Raw genomic sequence first — 17,538 nt, forward strand, 5'->3', positions numbered from 1 at the left:
TTTAAGTAACTCCCCTTCCATCTTTTATGGTCTGGTTAGGTTCATTTGGAATTTACTTCCTAGTTCAACAGGTGAAAAATCTAAAAGATAAATCTCTTAAAGATTAAATTCTGTTTGAGTCTTTATCAGTGTATCAGCTGTCAGACCTTAGCCACTGTAAAAGAACCTGCCCCCCCACCCCCCACTTGTGACTCATATTTGCTTGCCTTTTTATTCTTTTCTTTGGTGTGACTGTAGGGACTGCACGTCTTCTTTTGGACTCTTTTACCCAGAGTTCTCACATTTTGGTTAGGTGGCATTAAGTGATCTTTTTCCTACATTGTATAATGGCATTTAGAAGCCTTAGGTTCTAGGCCTTTCTGGGCTGTGTATTTACCTTTGTTACTTTGAAGATTCCACAGAAGTTGTGTGTCAAGTGGGGAAACAAAAACCGTTAACACTGTTTCCTAGGAAGTCCATTATTACCCGCCTCCCCAATTTTCCTCTCTCCCACTCACGTCCTATTTATTAACAGGTAGGATAAAAACTACCTCCCTTGTAGATTGTAAGGATTCTGTGCAGTAATGTTGAAAGCTCCCTATTGGCACGTGAGGTGTTGTTGCTTTTAAAGGTAATCCTTTAACATTTTACAACAGCCTCCGTGCTGTACCCAACCAGGGGTCCTGCCACGGATGAAGTGTGTTTCAGGAAGGAACGTCTGGTACTGATAGAACACAATTGTGTTTTGTGTTAAGGAGAGTAATGGTCCAACAGACAGTTATGCAGCTATTTCACAAGTGGATCGCTTGCAGTCAGAGCCTGAAAGTATCCGTAAGTGGAGAGAAGAGCAAACGGAACGCTTGGAAGCCCTTGGTAAGGAATCCCTTTATGTCTTTGGGTGTCTGTTTTCAGTGTGATAGTTGACCTTGACTCTTACCCTTTTTAACTAGAATTAGCCATAATGTCCTTGTCTCATATTTGGGAAGATCTCTTTCTCAACCTAAATAAAGGCCCCAAGGCCACCCGCATGGAGACGCTTGATCACAGGCCATTGTGTGAGGATTAGGGCAGCTCGGAGAGTCGCCACCGGCCACCGAGTGCATCCTTTCAGGAAGAGCAGAGCTTTGCTGTGGACAGAGTCCTGAGCTTGGAGTAAAAGACTAGGTTCAAGGCCCAGGCTTAACTCTTACCAGCTCTGGGCACTTGGTTGCTCAAACCTTCCAGTGTCTGTTACGTCCTCTGTGGAATAAGATCAGTGTTACCAACCCCAAGGGTAGTCCGGGTGGTATTTATAAGGGTGTTGTATCAACTTGTAGGTATCCTGTCCATGTGAGAGACTCCAGAGTCCATTTATCATTTGAAGGCTGAATTTAAGGTAATGCTTTAAGAGGAAAATGTAAATTGTAGGAAACATGTACAGTTTTGTTTTCCTGTTCTGATAGCTCTGTAAGGTACGTTTTTACCTCTGTAGGTAGGTGAGGAATGGGAGAATCCCAGGATAAGTTTTTGAGTCACTTAGCTAAGAAGTGGTGGAGTCACAATTCAGCTCAAGTCTGCCCTGTTTCATAGTCCAGACCCATCTATCCCTTAGTCACATTGCATTTAGTGAACACTATCCCACCAGGCAGGCCCAGCCCAAGATCAGTGCCAGCTGGCCTGGCCTTCGGTGAAGATCTGTGTATGGAGTGTCGCTTTTGGTCAGGATTGGGAGGCTTGGTATCTGTACTTGGGAGTTGCAGAGGTATGGCACAGTGTGGACATAAAGCCATGGGGCAGTCTTCTCAACTTTTCATTAAAATTTCAAACAGAATAGTTGAAAGAAGAGTAAAATGAGCTTGTGTGTACCCCCTAGATTCAGTAATTAACATTTTGTCATATTGGGTTATCTTTATATAAATATAATGTGTGTGTGTGTGTGTATGTTTTATACACACACATTTCTGGTCCACTTTCAGATACATCACGTATTTTATGCCTAAATATTTTATTGTGTATCTAGAAATAATGATGTTCTTCGGTGTACCCACAATGTCAGCGTTATTCTTTCTTGGGAACCACTGAATTAGTAAACACGTGAGTCCTATTCTTCGGTTGGGGTAGTTGACACCTGGAAGTAGGACCGAGTCTGTTATTTCTCCAGTCCAGTTTATGTGACTTGGAGATCAAAGGACACACTTCTATTTGAACCTTTATGGCACTATCCAGTAGTAATTTCTTTGATGATGGAAATACTACGTTATCTCTGCTCTCCAGTGATGGTAGCCACTAGCGACATGTGGCTGTTAAGCACGGGAAATGTGACTCGTGTGACTGAGCAACCGAATTTTAAATTTTAACAGCCACGTGTAGCTAGTAGCTCCTGCATCGGGTAAGATGAAAATTGTCCTTGTGGTGCCGGCAGCCTTGGTCCTGGCTGCTGCTTCTGAGTAAGCTGAGAGGCAAGACTTAGCTGGTATTAGTATTTTTCACGTTTCAGAACCCAACTTTATCTTTTCCCTTTCCCCAAAGTTTAGTAAAGTTGTCTTCCATGGACGGAGTACACTTTTGGTGTCTGGAAGAATTGTGTTTTTTCAGTTACCAGATTGGGCACCTTAGGAATGTTCAGTGAATTGTAGTTTTCTTAAGATGCTTTTTAAAAAAAAATTTTTTTTTAATCTTTATTTATTGTTGAGAGAGAGACAGGGTGAGCAAGGGAGGAGCAGAGAGAGAGGGAGACACAGAATCTGAAGTAGGCTCCAGGCCCCAAGCTGTCAGCATAAAGCCCGACGCGCGGCTCGAACCCACGAACTGTGAGATCATGACCTGAGCCAAAGTCGGATGCTCAACCGACTGAGCCGCCCAGGTGGCCCCTTAGGATGTTTTTATGAAGGAAGTCAAACATGTGGCTTTGCAGCTGAATTAAATTGGTCTGTGAACCTCAGGTGTTTTTTTCAATTTTGTTTTGTTTTCCTTGCAAGAACTGTGAGAAAGCACAGATGCTAAAAATAGAGAATCCATGTCAGTCGTTTTCAGCTTAGCTGTTGGCTGTGTCCTCAAATAATTTTCCTTTCCATGAGCAGTAATAGGGATTGCCAGAGAAGACAGCCGTCCATGTGCCCTGCTCTCTAAGGGGACTCTTCATCCTTCCCTCCCTCTTCTCCTGCCCAGATGCAGAGATTGTATTGCAGCTTAGATCTCTGCCCTGTTGTACTAAGCATTTAAGAATTCTAAATTCTTATTGCTAGTGTCCCTTCATAAATCTGTAAAAGCAAGTAGATGATTTAAAGAGGTGGTTTTATGCAGCGACTACAATCAGCAGATCACAATTTTTATTTAATTTTTCAGAGAAATAAGTTAAAAAAAAATCATTAGACTACACACAAAGGCAAATACTCTGCAGTCAAAAAGTAATGTTTTAGAAGTGATTTCACCACTCTTGAAAAGGTGACCTTCAATTTTAACCTTGGTACTCTTTGGTTTCTTGTCCACACGCACTGCCAGCTCACAGCATTTCCCGTCGCATCGTGGCGTTCTCCATTTCACTTACACAACAGGCTACAGGCTAACAGCTGCTTTAGAATCCAAAACTTTTGGAGAGTTTCTAGGTGCCAGTAGGCTATTTCTAGTAGTTATAGACACAGCCTTTTCTGTAGGTTGTTACTATAAAATGTGCTTGCAAAGGCCCCAAAAATGCTCCCAAATGCTCAGTTTCTTTCCTTCAGGGGGTGACTGGCCACCACCACTGCTCTGTAACCTCCTCGAAGATGCTACTTACAGGTCGGGCTCTGGCTCTGTGCTGTCCAGACTCTTTTCTGGAGCACTGGTGAGCACCTTCTAGTCACATCTTGTGATTTTTTTTCTAGGCTTGCTTTCCTTTCCATCCTTCCCTTTGGAGGCAGCTTAATGAAGTAAGAACGTGTAAGCTTTAGAGGCAAATCTGGGTTTGAATCTTAGCTCTGCCACTGACTTTAACCTTTAGGAAAAGTTACTCAAACTTTCTGAGCTATAGTTTGTCTCAGTGCTGAGCATGGGTCTAGAGTTTACCTTCTTGGGATTGTTATAAAGATTAAAGAGGGGTCTATTATAAAACACCTGCGACAGGCACCTGGGTGGCTCAGTCGCTTAAGCATCCAACGTCGGCTCAGGTCATGATCAGGGTTCGTGAGTTCAAGCCCCACATTGGGCTCTTTGCTGACGGTGCAGAGCCTGCTTGGGATTCTCTCTCCCTCTCTCTCTCTTTGCCCCTTCCCCCACTCGTGTGTGCGCACTTGTTGTCTTCTCTCTCAAAGGTAAATAAACTTAAAAAAAATTTTTTTTAAATAAAAACACCTGCCAGAGAGTATTTCCTTAAGAACATGTTTAAAAGTGAACTCTCAGAGTAACTTCAGATGTCAACTGCATGTGACCTGCATTTCTGTCTCCCGCTCTCTACTGACTTGGTCTTTTTAGCTAAATGTCTTAGTGAATACTTAGCTGAGAAACTTAATGTTTGAGAATCCAGTATGGCAAACCTAAGTTTGCGTCTTCTAATTTCTAGAACCTTTTGGATAACTGTTAGTGATCCCCTACCCCACCTCAACCCCCAGCAATCCTCCATTAGTTTTTTTTTTTTTTACTTCTGTCTTAGCTCTGCCACAGACTCACTCTGCAGTCCAAGCAGGAATAGCTATTTTGTGGTCCCCCTCAACATTTACCATCTATATTCTACCGCCTATATTCCTGAATCTTCTCTACCTCTGGTAATTTTAACAACAGCTCCCTGCTTCATAGAGGTGCTTCTACCATTTTTAGTTAAAAGAGAGTGCCAACCTGTTTTACAAAACCATTGGTTGTCAAACCTAGGCTGTTAAATATAGTTTGGGAGAAGATGTTGTTAGATGATGTAATATTAATTGTCCACCCTGAACTGATATTGACAGCATTATTAAAGAATGGTCCATAGTTGTTTTTTCCCTGGTTGGTGCCCCCAAAGGCTTTTTTGTATTAAGAAAGTATCCCTGGGGCACCTGGGTGGCTCAGTCAGTTAAGCGTCCGACTTCAGCTCAGGTCATGATCTCGCGGTCCGTGAGTTTGAGCCCCGCGTCGGGCTCTGTGCTGACAGCTCAGAGCCTGGAGCCTGTTTCAGATGCTGTGTCTCCCCCTCTCTCTGACCCTCCCCCGTTCATGCTCTGTCTCTCTCTGTCTCAAAAATAAATAAACATTAACAAAAAAATAAAAAAGAAAGAAAGTATTCCTCCCCTACCCCACCCCCAAAAGAAATCCCAAAATTAGTGAATCCACTAATGTCAGTGGATTGAGATAAAATATGAAACCCCTTGAATGGAATCCCTGAGATCAGAGACTGGATGCACAAACAGGGAAAACAGAATTTTGTCTTCCCTCCTGCCTAGTCTCCCGCCAGCACACAGCAGTTTTAATAAGACTAAAAAATTTATGGAGCAGACTTCGATTTGTGTTTCGCCTCATTTTATTTCTTTTCCTTCCCTTCAAAGATGCCAATTCTCGGAAGCAAGAAGCAGAGTGGAAAGAAAAAGCAATAAAGGAGCTAGAAGAGTGGTATGCGAGGCAGGACGAGCAGCTACAGAAAACAAAAGCAAATAACAGGTCAGTCCCCGGTGCTACCAGCACTGCTTGCTTTCCAGGATGGAATCAAATTCATTTCCAGTGGCCACTGTAGTTCTCACGTGCTGCCTCTTTTAGTGTGAAATGTATTTGCAGGTTTTGGAAAAAGTACTTGAAACATAAAGGTTGCAAGTCTCTCGGGTCTTATGAGCTTAATCCAGCCTGTCCTTTAGCCATCCCAGTTGTAGTGGATTTAGCTCTTCAGCTAAGAGTTTGGTTAATATGTGTTGCTTGTATCGGTATGAAGCAGCAAAAGGGAAAGTTATGTCATAGATTAAGTCCACATGCAGAAACGTAACCCTGAAATGAAGGGCTGTGTTATGAATATACCCGGATCTCAGTACTTTGGGGATTATAGACTTGGTCATGTTGCAGCCCCTAAATACAGCCTTGCTCTCTGAAAGCTGCTAGGCAGAGGGGCCCGTTAGCAGGGAAATGTGCTTTGTAATTCAGTAGCCAGGGATGTTCCGAAATGGTGACTTGAGAACGAAGGGTCCTCCGCATACATCTGAGAAAATTGACCTAAGATTGACCTTTTGAAAGTGCTCTTTATGATGTACTCCCTAAAGTTGAGGGAGAAACTAAGCGCCTCCTCCTCTCCCAGCCGAGCAGGAGCTGTGGTCTCCATGCTCAGTCTGCTTGGAAGTAGCTCAGAGAGGTGGAGGCAGCACTGCTGGCCTTGATGTAGGCCAGTGGCTCACCTTCCTGCTGCATCCTGAGCCCAGCTCTCACACGGTCGCTTCACTACCTCAGTGGAAAGATAGGCTAGACTGAGCCTGGGGATAGTTGTAATTTTCAGGGTAAAGCGCCTTCGTAGGTTCCTGCCTCAGAGGCAGAAGTTGGTTTAAGTGCTTTGGTCTCTGGCAGCTTCTTGCTGGAAACCTGCCAGAAAAGAGGGAGCAGACCGCTTTGCCAGCCAACCTGTGCCATCTTGGGGCACCTACAGCAGAACAGATGGACCATTGTGTGCGGTAGGCTTCGGCTACCTTTCTCTTGTTGGCCATAGTTGGTTCTGTTGGCTGCGTCTTAAATGCTAAATGGGAGCCTAGTCCTGGCCCCCTTCCTGTGGGGAGGTATTTTCTAGGAATGCTTCTCAGGTTCCAGTGAAGTTCTAATACGGTGGGGACTGCCCTCTGGTCTTCACATTGAGTTGCTCAGGGTAGCATTAACTACCAGGGCTTCTCCTGAGCTTGTGGTCATTTTGAAGTGCTGACAGGTCCAGGCTGCTTTATTCTGTGCTCATTCCAGATGATTTACCACAGATACAAGTTCACATCTCTAAAGGGAGAGGAGCGAGTTCTTTGTGCAAGTACCATGTGAGGCCCCATTTATTCTAGCAAGTTGCCCGGGGGGGCCTGTCTGCCCTGAAGTACTTGGTAAAACCGGGCTGACCCTCCCTGTTCAGGGTCCCTGATGTGTAAACAAGTTGACATACAGATTCTCAGGCTTAAAAAATTATTATGGTGGGAATAGGCTTCTAATTGCGGAAATTTTTTCAGGCCAGTTTTGCTAAACTGTAGCCTTTCTGGAAAGAAAGGGGTTGTCTGTATACAGTATCAGTTATCCTTGGAGTAAGCACTCCTGTTTTCAGGAGCTCAGTCTCTAAGGTTTAGTCCCTCCAGGCATCGGTTTAGGGCTTGGGTACCTTTCTTAGAATCGTAGAATGTCGGGTTGGATGATGTCATAGGTGAACTTCCCAAGTTCCAGAGAGGGGAAAAGACTTCAACTTGCCACTTATGGAGAATGTGTAGCTGTTTCAAAACCAGGTCACGAAGCGCAGGGCAGACTCTGAGTATGTAAAACTGGAGGCACATGAGCCATTGTCACCAGGGTTCCAGGATAGAAGGGGTGGTTTTTACATTTTACTCCAGTTAGTTTTCATGGACTAGCATGGGAGCCGTTTAGAGCCACCGTGGGGAACTTCTTCCAATGGCACACACCCCCTCCTCGAGATTGTGACATTGTTGACCACTCCCCCTCCGTGTTTGATTCTCCAAACAGCATCCTGTGGGACTAAGTCCCATTTATATATGTAAAGGAACTCTGTTCGTAGGTGAAGAGTATTTTGAGAAAATGAAGTGTTCCGTTTCAAGCATGTGCCCTTCTCTCTGGATGACTTTTGTAGCAGCTGGATTTTTAAGGGGAACACAAAGATAGGTAGAGTAGTTTGAAAGAAGAGATGCGGTGGGTAGCAAGGGCCTATATTTGAGTGTATCGTCAGGCCTCCTGACTTCTAGGTGCCCCAAACTAAAACCTGCTAGGTGCCCAGGCGTGGTGCTGGGCAGATGACCGCAGATCTTGTCTTAACTGCATCTGTAGACTGGTGTCAGTCCTCAGATTGCATCTCCCTGCTTTTATCCCAACGCAGGGTGCAGATGCCACTGCACAAGAGCCATCAATTATTAGTGACAGCCTGTGGAAACAAATTCCTCCTCCACGGGAGCCAGTCAGGACAGTGTGTACTCCAGACCAGCCGCAGACCATGTTCCCTTCCAAACTGACAGAAACATTTCCCCTTTTACAGGGGTGTCTGGTGCTAACTTTTCCCCTCTTTCAAGACTTCTAAAAGTTGGCAGACATTTTTCCCATGCCCTGTTGGGGCTATTGATGTGGGTCACCTCTTGAGCACCCTGTGGTCAGGCCCAAAGGCATTCCTCCTCCCTCCCCCCACCCCCTTTCCCACAGGCTTCCATGAGGATTGCTGCTTTTAGGCCCTTCTGTCTGGTGGGTGAAGAACAAACAGGCCACTTAGATGATGATTTTCCATTTGTCCTGCTTGTCTGTAACCGGACCCGGATGGGGCTCTGCTGTCACTAACAAACTCTTTAGTCTTGAGGCTAACTGCAAAGGAACAGAAGCCTGGCATTCAGGCTTTTGTTGTCTTAGTGATGCCTCCACTGGAGTCACTAAACCTTTATTTTCTTCCAGTAGGAGCAAGCACAAACTGAAATTGATTAGGTTTAGCCCTTTGTGTAAACTAAAAGGATTATGGGCTTACAAGCTGTCTGGCCTTTCCTTTCCCGCCCACTCATTCTGCCCACAAACAACTCTGTTTTCCTGGTGACTCACTGAGAGTTACAATCAAATTTCCACAAAACACCTCCTATGTATAAACCAAAATGGGAAAGAAGGCAGGCTGTGGGTGAGTCTAAAAATAAACTGAAATAAAATTACTAGAATTTCCCTTTAAATAAATAAGTGACCTTAGGTTAATAAACAGGCATGATTTTCCTTCAAAATGCCCCTCCCGCTCCTGTGCCCCAAAACCAGCCTGGCAAAGGACAGGGTAAGATTTCCGCAGGGAGGTTTCCTGCCCACCCACAATAGATGGGGTGGGCTGGCTAGGCCCAGGGATTCAGCCTGGGGCAACAAAGTCTAAATAAGCCAGCCTGTCTGTGGGGGTGTAAACTCCTCCACCCAGCATGCCCCCCTTCCCTTTCTGTCCCATAGAGCCCTGCCACTTTGATCCATTCCTGGTGTGAGAGGGGAAGTGAAGTTGGGGTTTCTGGACTGCACCTTGTGGTGGCAGTCCAGTCTGGCTGGACTGAGCGGACGAACCAGCTTATTCGGGGACACACAGGAAGACGGTGCCAGAGCCAGGACCCTGGGCTGCAGTCCTTTCTGCCAGACCACTTGTGTCCGGCAACTTTTTCCTCATCTGTTCCCAGAATACTGAAAACTGATCCCATTGAGCCAGGGTGGTTCAGAAGCAGTAGTTGGATAGTGGCTTTGGGGCCTAGCGCGTTTGGTGTCGGGCAGCTGGCAGCGTTCGTGCCTAGCGAGACTCCCTGAGGCTGACGGGAAGGCGGCGTGGCTTCCCGGTCATCCGCCAGCGGGGAAGAAGCCTTACTGCACAGTGCAGAGAGCCAGGCCGGCCTGCTTCTGAGTTCTGTCGCCTGGGGTTGGGCAGGTTGCTTCATCTCTAGGCCTCCTGTTACCTGATCTGTAAAGTGTTGGTGAGACCATGTCCTAGTGTTCTCCTAGGTCGTTGGGGTTGAGGATTGGATCGGATGGATTCGGAGTCTCTAAAAGGGCTTACCTGGAAGCGGGCGCTGAGAAAGGCTCGCCGTTGTCAGGAGAAGGTGGGGAAGGCCAGCAGAGAACCTTGCCTGCTGGTCTCCAGCACTTGAAGCCTTGCTGGGTGAGGACGGAGCCTTGGGAGCAGCGCCCTGGAGCACAGTCATGCCTCTACTGTGGATTTGAGATGTTTCTGCTTCTCAATGTTCTCTCTTTTTTCCTGCCTGCTTGCCTGCCTTTTGGACCTCTTGCTGTCTAGGGTGGCAGATGAAGCTTTCTACAAACAACCCTTCGCTGACGTGATTGGTTATGTGTATGTTGCAAAACTAATTCCTTTTCTTGTTTTGATTCTACTTTTTGTTTAGAGTTAATGTTCCTGTTATGTCACAAGTTGCTTTGCTTTCTGAATTATTTCAGATTGGCACTCTGGGGATTGCCTAAGAGTTTTAAGGTTGGGGGTATGACCCATCGATTTGTCTTGCAGAATCGTGACTCCCTTTAACTCCGATAGCCCTTTTGCACATCCAGGGTTTTGGAGAGAAGGAAGCAGATTCCCTTTTAAAATGTGGGTCATTTGTGACCTTGTCTGGGAAGGCTGTGGGACGGGGGGTGGGCTCTAACTTCTTGCTACCTACCTGCCCTAGGTGGGGACGGGACGTGTCCCCACCTGGAACAGGTGGAAGCTCTGTGGTTGGGAGCTATTGGGGGGGGGGGGGGAGGGAGGCAGGATTTCCTACATTTAATTCTATAGAACGACATGTGGGGTTGGTTGCTTCTCCCTTGGGGCAGCAGAGTCCAGAGCAGAGGAGATTGTCTCATTGGGTAAGGGGGGAGCTCTGTAATTGTTTCTCTATGGTTTTATATGTTGGAAATTGTTTAGTGGCCACCTTCTGATGCCCTATCCCCCTAGTGTGGCACAAAGAGGCCCCAAGCTTTTTAAGGTCCAGATGGCCAAAGCTGTCTGGTGTGGGCCACTGTGGTTTATTCTTCCAAAGAAAACTACATCTTCTCCGGAAAAGTACTTAAGGATTCTTGTTTTCAGAGCAGTATTGCTGTTTCCTTAAGAATTAGGACCAGCTTTTGATACAAGGGAGATGAGGGTAGAAGGGTGGACAATAGGCTCATGGCTGTAGAGCCTCTTAGGGCCTGTGACCTTTACACGTTCATCCCTTTAGAATACAGAGCGGGGTTCCCTGGGTCCCCAGATGCATTTGCAATGAGATTTGTGAAATGCTGGACTTACAGGTGGTGTTGGATTGATTTTTTGCACATTCTCTCTGGAGTAGAAATGGAGACTGGAAAGGTCGAGTCTGGGTTTGCTGGGCAGCAGGGTGGCCCAGCAAAGCCAGCTGCACGTTCCCAAGTGTAGCTAGAGTGGCAAGGGCATGTCTAGCTTACTGACCATCTGCATTGAGCTCATTCTCATTTTCTATATCTGACCTAAAGTTTCTCTCCTTGTTTCTTTTCTTCTCTTCACCTTTAAGCACAAACATAAACCATCCTTGCTACAGCCTAGAACAGTTAAGTAAACCTTTCTCACTGCCCCTAACTGTGTGTGCCATGAAGTCGCAGTGTTGTAGTGGCTCTGGGCTTCAGCAGTGTCTGCCACGGCCATCCCTGTGAGAGTGCCACCCCCCGTCCCCACAGACCAGTCATCTCCATTGCTTTTGCTTTGCCCGTGATGCTTGTCGGAGTAGATGAATATAGTGTGTCTTCCCTCCTCCTTCCGCTGTCCTTTCAGGCTGTAGCTCCCACCAGTTCCCAACTGGGGGGTGGGCTGACCTTGACGTGAAAGATCGTTGGAGCAGCATCCTAGCAAAAAGCAACTGACATTGATTGGCTGTTCAGCCATCAGATGCCCACCCCTTCCAGAGAGTGCCCTGAGTGGCCCAAGGCACCCGGCTGGAGGGAAAATGGCCAACTTTGAGCTGAACTGGACAATGTCCTAACAAACCCCCTTCCAGAATGGCTTTAAGTCTCTAGTGCCTGCTCGCATGGGAGCTTTGTCTTGAATTCCTTTTGATCTGCCCTGTTTCTCTCCGGTCTTAGGGATAAATCCAGAGGCTATCATGCAATGACCGGTGGGCTTTTTAGAAGTCTCTGAATTTACTTGAAACTCAGTAGAGCCCAACATAAACCACCGTTCACATTCTTGACCAGCCTGCTGCTTTGCTCCTGTTAATGAAGGCAGTGCATAGCTGGCCAAGGACTTGCTTTTTTAATGCTCTGTGTCAACAGAGACAGAGAGAGAGTGAGCCCTGCACCAAACACCTGTATTCCAACATTTTACACAGCAGTCCGGGCCCCTGTGCCTGGGAGAACTGGCCACGTGTATGCTCCTGAATCTGACCTGAGCCAGGCAGGGGCTGTTACTCTTTGGAAAAGCAGATGCCATTCAGTCAGGCATGAAGAGGCAGCCACCAGGTAGCTCACAAGGGGTTCTACATTAAACCAACATCTTTCATTGTTGCTTCCAGGGCAGCAGAAGAAGCCTTTGTAAACGACATAGACGAGTCGTCCCCAGGCACTGAGTGGGAACGGGTGGCCCGGCTGTGTGACTTTAACCCCAAGTCCAGCAAGCAGGCCAAAGACGTCTCCCGCATGCGCTCTGTCCTCATCTCCCTCAAGCAGGCCCCCCTGGTGCACTGAAGAGCCACCCTGTGGAAACACTACATCTGCAATATCTTAATCCTACTCAGTGAAGCTGTTCACAGTAATTGGATTAATTATGTTGAGTTCTTTTGGACCAAACCTTTTTGTCTTTAGAGTTGATCATTGTTTGTGATTGCATGTTTCCCTCAACTGTGTTCTCCCTGGCATTCAGAGAGGAGGGGGAGGAAGCCTCCCAAAGGTAGCCTCAACCTCTTCTTTTGTGCATTATTCTGAGAATAAATTTGTTTCAGAAACAACCATGAAGTCCCATTATTGACCTCAAGATACACTCGTTGGAGTAAGATTGGAAAGGATGATGGATTTCCTTTTATCACTTCTAGCACTGAGGAGGCACAGCCACGGAGTGTCCACCCCCGCTCTGAACTGAAAGAGCTCCAAGTTACTGCCATCTGTATGTAGTAGGATGCTGTGGAAGTTTCTATTTGAAAAAAGGGAGTCCCGTGGCTGGAAATTAACCTCCCATTGCTCCCCAGAGAGAGAGCTGTGAATCCCCTTACCAACCCAGATATTTTTCCCGGCCGGCTCTTGTCACTGTCCCCTACTCTAGGGGCTTGGGTAGTATTTTTCACCAGGGGTCTCTCTGGGGTATATATTATTCCATCGGATTGACCCAGTAAACCTGAATCAGGATGGCATTACTTTGTGGCTAGCCCTGTTACTCTGAATTTCCACAGCACACATTAGGGTCTGTGCCAGCCCTAGGACTCCACTCTTGAACTTGCCAAACCCTTCATGTAGGCCTGGCTAACCGACACACTAGGCCCGTGTGCTTAAATTACAATACATTTCCAGCCCTAGATTTCATATGCTTAATGGCTGCCTGTGGTTAGGTAGCATCCCAGCCATCATCACAGAAAGCTCTGGACCATACTGATCTACACGACAGGTAGCACTAAGAGACTGTGTACTCCATTCAGGCTTCAACACGTGTTATATGCCTTTCAGCCTGTCACATTTTAGGTGATAGTTCAAGCAACTAATAAAGCCAAATCAGAAATACATGCTTATAGTTACCTGATACTATTTCCAAGTTGGAGACTGCTGTAAACTCCTGTAATACCACCCAGGAGGGGTAGTAGATATTGCCAAGAAGGAAAGTTCACCATCTCTCCCGTGGTAATTGTATCTAGAGGGGAGAGGAACCTTCATTACTTTTCTGCCCATGTCCCCACCTCTCTCGAAGCTGCTTAGGTTGGGCATTCCTTGATCTGGCTCACATTTCTGGCCTCTGCTCACTCCTTCTCCTTCAGCCACTTTTGATTGCAGTCAAGTAATCACTCGCTGTTCAACCATTTATTACTTCTGGACCTTGCTAATGCCATTCAAAATGTCAAAATCCATCTTAAGAACCAGCTCAAAGGTCGCCTCCAAAATGCTTTCCCTTACTCCCCTCTGTGAGCTCCCATGGCCTTCTACGTGGGGCAGCTTACCTTTTGGTATTCTCCTGGTGGCAGTATCTAGGCTGGTCTTGCCTCTCTCACACCAGACTGGCTTCCTGAGGGGAGATGTGGCGGTTGTAAAAGATCCATAAAGTCTGACATTCCCCAGATCAAGAGGTGACTGGTTGACACGACAAAAGGACTGCTCTGTGACTTCCAAAGCTAAATCAAAGGCAACACAGCTTACAGCTGGTCTGTTGGAACACGCAAAGCTACACAGGCTGGTAAGTCCTTGAGTCACCCCGAAGCCAATTCTGTGAGGAAGCCCAGACCAGCCCACACAGAGAGATCCTGAAACTACAAGCAGAAACGTCTGGCCAGTCCCTCGTGTTCTAACTTCCCGCTAGCCCAGCTCTAGCCGCTGTAAATGCAAATACATCCGATACCTGGAGTCAGAACTGCCAAGTAGAGCCTTTCCTAAATTCCTAGTCCACAGAATCCGAGAGAGAAATGATTACTGTTTGAACCTCTTAAGTTTTTAGGGTGGCTTGTGACAAAGCTGTAGTAACTTAGAATTGTTCCTGATAATAACCTGCATCACCCACATGGGGTTTCATAAAAAGGAGGGAGTTTGGTCCATGGACTCAGTAGAGTGTTCAACATTTAGTTTCAAACTTCTTTCTTTGGACCACTTTGCTTTTTATGTCAAATTTTAAATGTTAACATAGTATTGGAAGTCCTAGCCAGAGCAATTAGGCAAGCAAAAGGCACCCAAATTGTCAGTTTTTGCAGATAAAATGACATATAGAAAACCCCAAAGACCAAAAAACTGTTGGAACTAATAAATTCAGTAAAGTTGCAGAACACAAAATCAATACACAGGAATCTTGCATTTCTGTACACTAATAACAAACTACCAGAAAGAGAAATTAAAATAATCCCATTTATAAAACGGCATCAAAAACAAAATACCCAGGGATTTTTAAACAAAAACATGAAAGACCTGTACACTGAAAACTGACATAAATGAAACTGCAGACAAATAAATGGAAAGATACATCATGCTTAGGGATTGGGCGAATATTGTTAAAATGTTCACACTACCCAAAGCAACCTACAGATTCAATGCAATCTCTCAAAATTCCAATGGCATTTTTAAAAAACAACCCTAAAGTTTGTATGGGACCCCGAAAGGCTCCAAACAGCCAACACAATCTTGAGAAAGAACAAAGCTGGAGGCCTCATGCTCCTTAATTTCAAACTATATTATTACAAAGCTATAGTAATCAAGTATTGGCATAAATACAGACCTAGATTAATGGCACAGAATAGCCTAGAAATAAACCAATGAATGTATGGTCAGTTAATTTACGATAAAGTAGACAAGAATATATAATCAAGAAAAGACAGTGTATTCAATAATTGCTGTTGGGAAAATTAGGTCACTTATCTTACACCATACACAAAAGTTAGCTCAAAATGGATTAAAGAGTTGAATATAAGACATGAAACCAGTAGGCAATAAACTCCTTGACATTAGTCTTGGTGATTTTCCGAATCTGACACCAAACGCAAAAATGAAAAGTGGGACTACATTAAAATAAAAAGCTTGTGCACAAAGGAAACAAAATGAAAAGGCAACCTAATGAGTGGAAGAAAGTATTTGCAAATCATATCTGATAAGGGGTCAATCCAAAATATGTAAAAATTCCTATACCAGAACAAAAAAGCCCGATTGAAAAATGGGCAAAGGATTTGAACATTTTTCCAAAGACATATAGATAGCCAACAGCTAGCTAGATACATCGATGCTCAATATCCCTGATCATCAGGGAAATGCAAATCAAAACCACAGTGAGAATGGCTATTATCAAAAAGACAGGGGGCACCGGGGTGGCTCAGTCGGTTAAGCATCTGACTTCAGCTCAGGTCATGATATCACAGTCCATGAGTTCAAGCCCCACGTCAGGCTCTGTGCTGACAGCTCAGAGCCTGGAGCCTACTTTGGATTCTGTGTCTCCCTCTCTCTCTGCCCCTCCCCTGCTCATGCTGTCTCTGTCTTAAAAATAAATAAAAACATTAAAAAAAAAAAAAAGTTTGGGGAGAATGTGGAGAAAAGGGACTCCTTGTACTATGTTGGTAGGAAGCAAATTGGTGCAGCCACAGTGGAAAATGGTATGAAGTTTCCTCAAGGATTTAAAAATAGAACCAATGTATAGTTCAATTGCACTTCTGGGTATTTTAACAAAGAAAATGAAAAGACTAACTTGAAAAGATAAATGCACCCCTGTCTTCACTAGAGCATTATTTACAATAGCCAAGATCTGGAAACAACCTGAGTGTACATCAGTGGATAAATGGATAAAGAAAATGTGGTATCTGTGTACACATACATGTACACACACACACACACACATACACACACGTTATTCAACCATAAAAAATGAAATACTGCCATTTGTGACATGGATAGGCCTTGAGGGCAAAGTCAGAAAGACAAATACCATATGAAATATCCAAGTAGAATCTTAAAAAAAAAAAACAACTCCAAAAACCATGCTCATAGAGAACAGGTAACACACTGGTGGTTGTCAGAGGTGCAGGATGGGGAAGGGGTGGGTGAAACGGCTGAAGGGAGTCAAAAGATACAAATTTCCATTTATTGAGTCATGGGGAAGTAATGCACAGTGTGGCAACTATAGTTAATAATACAGGCCTACCGGGAGTCCTGGGTAGCTCAGTCGATTGGGTGTCTGACTTCGGCTCAGGTCATGATGTCGCGGTGAGTTTGAGCTCTGTGTTGGGCTCCGTGCTGACATCTCAGAGCCTGGAGCCTACTTCAGATTCTGTGTCTCCCTGTCTCTCGGTCCCTCCCCTACTAATGCTCTGTCTCCTCTCTCTCTCTCAAAAATAAACATAAAAAATAAATAAAATAAATAATACAGGCCTACCTTGTAGATATTGTAGGTTCAATTCCACACCACTGCAATAAAGGGAATACTGCAATAAAGTGAGTCAAGTGAATCTTCTGGTTCCCCAGTGCAAATAAATGTTTACATTATAATACTGTAGTCTGTTAAGTGTGCAGCAGCATTATGTCTAAAAACATACATATCTTAATTAAAAAATGCTTTATTGCTAAAAAATGCTAATCATCATCTTAGCTTTCAGTGAGTTGTAATCTTTTTCCTGGTGGAGGGTCCTGCCTCAATGTTGGTGGCTCCTGACTGATCAGGGTGGTGGGTGCTGAAGGTTGATGTGGCTGTGGCAAGTTCTTAAAATAAGACAACGATGAATTTGCCACATTGATTGACTCTTCTTTTCACAATTTCTCTGTAGCATTTAAATGCCATTTGATATTCGCCCACAGAACTTCTTTTGAAATTGAAGTCAATTCTCTCAAACCCCACACTGCTTTATCAACTAAGTTTATGTAATTTCTAAATCCTTTGCTGTCATTTCAAGTCTTCACAGCATCTCCACCAGGAGTAGATTCCATCTCAAGAAACCACTTTCTTTGCTCATCCATAAGGAGCAACTCCTCATCCATTAAAATCTTATCATGACAGTAATAGCAATTCAGTCACATCTTCAGGCTCCACTTCTAATTCTAGTTCCCTTGCTATTTCCACCACATCTGCACTCACTTCCTCCACTGTAGTCTTGAACCCCTCAAAGTCATCCATTAGGGTTGAAATCAGCTTCTTCCAAACCCCTGTTAATGTTGATATTTTGACTCTTCCCATAAATCATGAGTGTTCTTAATGGCACCAGATGTGGTGAATCCTTTCCAGAAGATTTTCAATTACCTTTGCCCAGATCCATCAAAGGAATCACTATATATGGCACTAGAGCCTGATGAAAGGTATTTCTTAAACAATAAGACTTG

At 44.9% G+C, this 17,538-nt stretch overlaps 1 protein-coding gene across 8 annotated transcripts in view; it reads left to right on the forward strand.

The window, feature by feature from the left end:
• CLTA (clathrin light chain A) overlaps positions 1-17,538 on the forward strand; it is a 30,372-nt gene that overhangs the window by 9,708 nt on the left and 3,126 nt on the right. Inside the window, exons 3-7 of one of the 8 annotated variants that reach the window (XM_043566193.1) lie at positions 735-852; positions 5,451-5,562; positions 9,857-9,910; positions 11,082-11,117; positions 12,075-12,507. In XM_043566193.1, coding sequence (XP_043422128.1) covers positions 735-852; positions 5,451-5,562; positions 9,857-9,910; positions 11,082-11,117; positions 12,075-12,246 — 492 coding nt within the window. In that variant the 3' untranslated portion in view covers positions 12,247-12,507. Of the gene's footprint in view, positions 1-734; positions 853-5,450; positions 5,563-9,856; positions 9,911-11,081; positions 11,118-12,074; positions 12,508-17,538 lie in introns of those variants that run through there. The other 7 variants (XM_043566198.1, XM_043566195.1, XM_043566196.1 and 4 more) reach the window with 7 other exon arrangements.

Source organism: Prionailurus bengalensis, chromosome D4 (genome assembly GCF_016509475.1).
Source record: "Prionailurus bengalensis isolate Pbe53 chromosome D4, Fcat_Pben_1.1_paternal_pri, whole genome shotgun sequence".
Lineage (NCBI taxonomy): Eukaryota > Metazoa > Chordata > Mammalia > Carnivora > Felidae > Prionailurus > Prionailurus bengalensis.